The sequence below is a fragment of the Microtus ochrogaster genome, chromosome 4 (assembly GCF_000317375.1).
Source record: "Microtus ochrogaster isolate Prairie Vole_2 chromosome 4, MicOch1.0, whole genome shotgun sequence".
In the NCBI taxonomy this organism is placed as follows: Eukaryota; Metazoa; Chordata; class Mammalia; order Rodentia; family Cricetidae; genus Microtus; species Microtus ochrogaster.
The window spans coordinates 31,304,691-31,311,326 of NC_022011.1; the positions used below are offsets into that span (position 1 = coordinate 31,304,691).

The 6,636-nt window shown below is 48.3% G+C and overlaps 1 protein-coding gene across 3 annotated transcripts in view; it reads left to right on the forward strand.

Annotated features, from left to right (window-relative positions):
• Gas8 (growth arrest specific 8) overlaps positions 1–6,636 on the forward strand; it is a 26,109-nt gene that overhangs the window by 14,456 nt on the left and 5,017 nt on the right. For all 3 annotated transcript variants that reach the window (XM_005345846.2, XM_026778864.1, XM_026778865.1), the window contains 3 exons: positions 304–471; positions 858–944; positions 2,444–2,653. In XM_005345846.2, the coding sequence (XP_005345903.1) occupies positions 304–471; positions 858–944; positions 2,444–2,653 (465 nt within the window). The remainder of the gene's footprint in view (positions 1–303; positions 472–857; positions 945–2,443; positions 2,654–6,636) is intronic.

Genomic DNA, 6,636 nt, shown 5'->3' on the forward strand with positions numbered 1-6,636 from the left:
GTGGCATGCACAGTGTCCTCCTGCCTCCGCGAGTGTACTGTGGCCTGCACACTGTCCTCCTGCCTCCGCGAGTGTACTGTGGCATGCACACTGTCTTCCAACCTCCACGAGTGTACTGTGGCATGCACAGTGTCCTCCAACCTCTGCGAGTGTACTGTGGCATGCACACTGTCCTCCAACCTCCGCGAGTGTACTGTGGCATGCACACCCATGCTCACAAGCATGTCAAACACTCATAATAAAATGGAGGGCGTTTGGCCAGTGCTCCCAGGCCAAGCCCCTGTATGTGCACTGTGCTAACAGGAGCAGATGGAGGACATGCGGAAGAAAGAAGAACACCTGGAGAGGGAGATGGCGGAGGTGTCTATGCAGAACAGGCGGCTGGCAGACCCTCTGCAGAAAGCGAAGGATGAGATGAACGAGATGCAGAGGAGAATTGGGAGCTATAAAAGGGACAAGCACATCCTGATTGTGAGTTTCCTACTGAATTCTTTCCCCTCCTCTGAATCCTCTTTCCCTCCCTGTTGGGCCCAGGAGGGAAAGCGTGGGAGGGAATGTCTTCTTGAGGTCCTTGTGAGCAGGACTCATCCTTTGTGCAAAAAAGGGGGACATGGTGATGCTGGACTTTCTTTTTCTTGAGCTCCTCTGGAGCTTTAAGTAGGCAGGCACTGTTGTAGACGGACCCTCGTTTTCCACACATTCCACTCATAGCTTGAGTGGGGCCCAGCTGCTGGAGTCTTCCAGCCAGTTGTGCCTGATGGTTTTTTTCTGATCTTGCTGTCTCCAGGAGTCTGTGGTATGTGAGTGTCTGTGAATCCTAAGTATCTTATGTCCCCTACTCCCTGATTTCCCTGCAGTGCACAAAGGCACGTTTAAAGGTTGTTGAGAAAGAGCTGAAAGACCTGCAGTGGGAGCACGAGGTGCTGGAGCAGAGGTTCATCAAGGTGAGCAGGCGGGGTGCGTGGCCGGGCTCTGGACTGGTGAGCGAGATGCACCCTCCTCCCTGCTCCTAATCTGCACTTCTGTTGTTTGTTTGTTTGGAAATAGGGTCTCACTGTTTCATTCAGCCTGGTCGTAAACTCCTAGGATCTGGCATCTCCTAATTTAGCCTCCTGAATAGCTGGAATTATAGGTGTGTTTGCACACAACTTTTTGATTGTTTGTTTTTGTTGTCTGAGCCGGGTTTTTCTGTGTAGCCTGACTGTTCTGGAACTTGATCTGTAGATCAGGCTGGGCTCAAACTCAGAGATCCACTTACCTCTGCCTCCCAAGTGCTGGGATTAAAGGCGTGCGCCACCACTGCCCGGCTCTCCATGGTTTCTTTACAGTGAATAGGCAATAATAGTCAGTACTAAAAATGTACAACACAGTTGGAATCACAGGGACCAAGCCTCCTCCACAAACTGATAGGCCACCAGGAATCCTGGTTCTCGTGAGATTTGGGGCCTTCTACAAAATATACCAATAAAAAAAAAGAAACCATGGGGTAAGCCAAGTGTGGAACACAACTATAAACTAAGTCCATAGTTCAACGTCACCCTGGACTACATGAGGATACTCTGTCTCAAAATTAATTAATTAATAATTGCATCTTATCACTTTGCTAAAGAAACAAAACCAAACACTCTTTAACCTGAATTCCTAGGCCACTAATCTAAACATTGCTCTCTAGATATGTGACAGCTCTCTTGCTGTTAGGAATGAAGTACCACCTTGTTGTACTGCAGCTTTTCTTCTTTTCAGGGAGAGGGGTGGTATTTCAAGGCAAAGCTTCTCTGTGTAACAGCTCTGGCCATCCTGAAACTTTCCCTATAGACCAGGCTGGCCTCAGACTCACAGAGATCCACCTGCCTCTGCCGCCCAAATTCTGGGATTAAAGGTGTGCGCCACCATCACCTGGCAAGCATTTTCTTAATGATTGATTGGGGAGGGCCCAGCCTATTGTATGTGATGCTGTTTCTGTACTGATGATCCTGGGTTCTATATGAAAGCAGGCTGAGCAAGCTAGTAAGCAGCACTCCTCCACGGCCTCTGCATCAGTTCCTGCCTCCAGGTCCTGCCCTGCTTTAGCTCCTGTCCTGACTTCCTTCCATGATGGATTACAGTGGAGAAGTATGAGCCAAATAAACCCTTTCCTCCTCAAGTTGCTTGGTGATGGTGTTTCATCACAGCAATAGTAACCCTAACTGAGATAAGTGGTAATGCTGACTCCCCCCTCTTACCTTCTGCTATGTGCTGAGCTACAGATTTTTTATTCTGTGCACATAGGGTATAGTGCAGACAGTGTGGATACCAAATGCCCATGTGCCATGGGTGTGGCGATAGTAAAAGTGACCCTTCTACAGAAGCAGCACACTTAGGGCAGGGTGGGAAGTGGTTTCTACCTGAGGAGATATCTCATGGTGAAGGTCCTTGTTACTCACTCCAGTCTTATTGTCCCCAGGTGCAGCAGGAGAGAGACGAGCTCTATCGTAAGTTCACTGCAGCCATCCAGGAGGTGCAGCAAAAGACAGGCTTCAAGAACCTGGTGTTGGAGCGTAAACTGCAGGCACTGAATGCTGCTGTGGAGAAGAGGGAGGTGCAGTTCAACGAGGTGCTGGCAGCCTCCAACTTGGATCCCGCAGCACTAACACTTGTGTCCCGCAAACTTGAGGTAGGTGCTGATGGCTCCTGAAGCACGCACGGTGTTTGTTTTTTTGTGGTGGGCCCTTCAGTCTTGCTCTTTGCCCTATTGAGTAGCACAGAGACTCCTCAGTTCAGTTAGGGGCTGCCATGGTTTTTGCATTGAGAACAACACGTGTGCTGCAGGCCTCTGTGCACTGAAACTGTCCTCTTGCAGCTTTGTCCCCTACCCCCTACCTATCTTTTTTTGGAGACAGGAACAAATGTATAGAGATCACCTTTCTCTGCCTCACGAATGTTGGCATTCAGAGTGTATATATCGCACCCGGCTTTATGGTCTCTCTTAAGCTGTCCCAGTCCCTCACTAACCCTAACCTGAATCTCTGGTGTTCCTGTTTTGCTGTGGCTCAGAGTGTGCCAAGCCTTAGTTTATAGTTGGACTTTCTTTGCACTGCCAGCTCCCGAATAATGACGTGGAGACTTCTTATTAATTATGAAAGCTTTGCCTTGTTACAAGAGGAGACCACTTGTTTCCCGGCCGCCCTGCAGCTCAGACCCAAAAATAATCACACAGAAACCATACTATTTAAATCACTGATTGGCTCATTAGCTCTAGCTTCTTATTGGCTAACTCTTAGATATTAATTTAACCCATTTCTATTAATCTGTGTATCGCCATGTGGCTGTGGCTTACCGGAAAGTTCCAGTATCTGTGTCTGGCAGGGCTACATGGCTTCTCTCTTTCTCATCCTTCTTCTTCCCAGCATTCAGTTTAGTTTTCCCCACCTACACCTATTCCCTGCACAGGCCCAAGACAATTTCTTTATTAACCAATGGTATTCACAGCATACAGAGGGAAATCTCACATCACCTTCCCTTTCCTGTTTAAATGAAAAGGAAGGTTTTAACGTTAACATAGTAAAATTACATATAACAAAACAGGTATCAAGCAAGAATTACAGTTACACTGGGGGGGGGTGGCACACACCTTTAATCCCAGCACTCGGGAGGCAGAGGCAGGCGGATCTCTGTGAGTTTGAGGCCAGCCTGGTCTACAAGAGCTAGTTCCAGACCAGGCTCCAAAGCTACAGAGAAACCCTGTCTCGAAAAAAAAAAAAGAATTACAGTTACAATATTGTTATCTACTTTATCATAACTAAGAAAAATTATAGCTATATAGGCTTGTTTCCAACTAGCTCTTATAATTTAAATTAACCCATTTATATTAATCTATGTTCTACCACGTGTCTCATTACCTCTGCTCAGAACTGTGTGTCCCACTTCCTCTGTGTTTGGCTGACGAATTCCACCTCTCAGATTCTCTCCCCCGCTATGCACCCCCCAATTCCTCTCTATCTCCCTGGAAGTCCCGCCTGTTCTTCCTGCCATTCACACTTTATTAAACCAGTCAGAAGGTACCTTGGTAGAGACAAAGATTGTCCTGCAACATTAGTCACTGAATGGAACATAGGTAACCTGAGGGGGAAAGCTGATTTGGGAATCTGAGTCCAGGGTCCTCTGTTACTTGAGACAGGGAAAGGCTCTGCCACTGTGAGGACCCCAGGATGCTGACTTAGGACCGGGGCAGTGACAATGAGGAGAGTCAGGCACAGCAGCCATGGAACGTAACCATTCTCCTAGGACCTGGGGAGTAACGTCTGAGCAGAGCCGAGAGCATCACTTGTTCGTGTGGCAGTGCTGTGCTGGGAAATCTAGGTGGGGACAGTGATAAATGAAACAAGTGGCACTTCAGCTACCATGGGAACAGAAAATTCTATCACCTGAAAAGTCAGGAGGCTGAACCTCTGACAGAACCTCCAGTCTTACCTGTCGCCTGCTCGCTAAGCTGTAGCAGGCCAGGGCTCTCTGCCCCTACCTTGCTTGGAGGAAGGGAGCATAGGAGGAGCAGGCAGCACAGCTCGAAGGAGTGTGGCTGACATGAGCAGCAGCTGGCTGATGTGACTGATAGCTTCCAGACTGTGGTTGGCCCCCAGTAGTTATGGTTATCTTTCTCAGGGTCCTTTGTAGACAGGTGTGGTGCTTTGTTCCCAGATTCACTGATGCTTCTAGGATGTGAACAACTTTATCTGAAGCCCCAACAGACCCAGTAAGGGAGCTTACAATTCATCCCAAAATAGATCCTCTAGGGCAGGAGGGTGCATGGCTTCTCTCTTGCTTGTGCTGTGCTTGCAGCAGAAAGGCAGAGCTGCAGCTGCTGATGGAGAGGTTCTATTCTGAGAAGTACTGTGCCATCAGCACACAGGTTAGCTGAACTTGAGTGCCAGTTTCTCACTACAGACTTCAGGCTCAAAGGACTAACTTTATGTAAGCCAGTCTATGTAGCAGTTTTGTTTGCTGCACTTTCCTGTCTCTGTGATCAGAGGCATGCGACATTAGGCATTGCAGGAAGCCCCTTGCTGAGCCACCCTAGGGAATACCCAGCAGTTGGGGGATGCAGACTGAGGGTGATTGCAAAGACTTGACTGATGTACTGATGAGTATAATAACAATGGAAATATGGAAGGTTCTGAGCATAGAAACTGGATCAGAAGAGCCCACTCTACCTTGAGTGGGAAGTGCAGGGGTGAGGGAGCAGGACTGGTGAAGGGTAAGAGAGACAGAAACTCCCAAGAGTTTGTCAAGGGGCTGACCCGAGAGGACTTTTGTCTGACTGAAGATGGTTCAGGAGAATCCAAGGTGACATCCTCAGCAATGAGGGCAGTTCACTTACAGAGGAGAAGTGTTGTGGGTTAGCTACCAGAGAAGACTGCTTGGACACGGATTTAAGCAAATAGAAAATCTTCATTAGTGGGCGATGGTGGTGCGCGCCTTTAATCCCAGCAGTCAGGACGCAGAGGCAGGTGGATCTCTGTCAGTTCAAGGCCAACCTGCTCTACAAAGTTATTTCCAGCATGGCCAGGGCTGTTACACAGAGAAACCTTGTGTTGAAAAGAGAGAGAGAGAGAGAGAGAGAGAGAGAGAGAGAGAGAGAGAGAGAGAGAGAGAGAAGAAAAGCCTTTACTAGCTGGCTGGCGACTGCACTGGGTGTTTGGGATCCCATTGTAGCACTGAGCAAAATTTCTCAGGATGAGCTTTTAAGCACAAAAACCATGTTTTAGGTTGACATATTTTATTTAACAAAACAGCTAAAGCATATCTAAAGAAGCCAGAATGACTTTGCCAGAATTATGAGAGTTGATGGATTAGGTCCTTGTTTTCATTTTGGCAGGTGATACTATTTACGTGTTGAGTTTTACAGCCTGAATGGTATTTCCATCATGAATCAGTTGGACTAAAGTCTGGGGCCTACTCAGGTCTGAGGCCATTATGGTGTAGGTCCTGGTCCAATGGATAGAGGTGTATGGTGACGTGGGTTACTTGGTAGGTCAGTTTGTAGGCTGTAGGTCTTCTTGGCCTTGGCAGCAGTGGGACCCTGAGGCTGATCTCTTCATTGCTGTGCCCTGTCCCAGGTTGCAGCGGGTCAACTGGAGTAGAGGCATGGAGGGAAACATGATCCTGCCTGAGGAATGGGGAGGAAGGAGTTGTCTTTAAGTACTAGTCACTTCCCTTTGCTATCAAGGAACTGAGGCGTGGGGTTCTCAGTTGTGGCCATCCTGATCAGGGTTTATTTAGCTCTAACTGTGGGTTAGCTCTGCCTCTCCTGGTCATTACTACTCCTTTCATGGAAGTGACAAAGAGATAGTGGGTTTTGTTGTTTTTGTTGCTTTTTGCTTTTGAGACAGGGCCTCTCTATGTAGTCCTGGCTGTTTTGGAATTCAGTCTGTAGACCAGGCTGGCCTTGAATTCACAGAGATCCACCTGTGTCTGCCTCCCGAGTTCTGGGATTAATGCTTGTACACTGTAAAGATTTGTCACTTGGCCGGGCGGTGGTGGCACACGCCTGTAATCCCAGCACTTGTGAGGCAGAGGCAGGCGGATCTCTGTGAGTTCGAGGCCAGCCTGGTCTACCAAGGGAGTTCCAGGACAGGCTCCAAAGCTACAGAGAAACCCTGT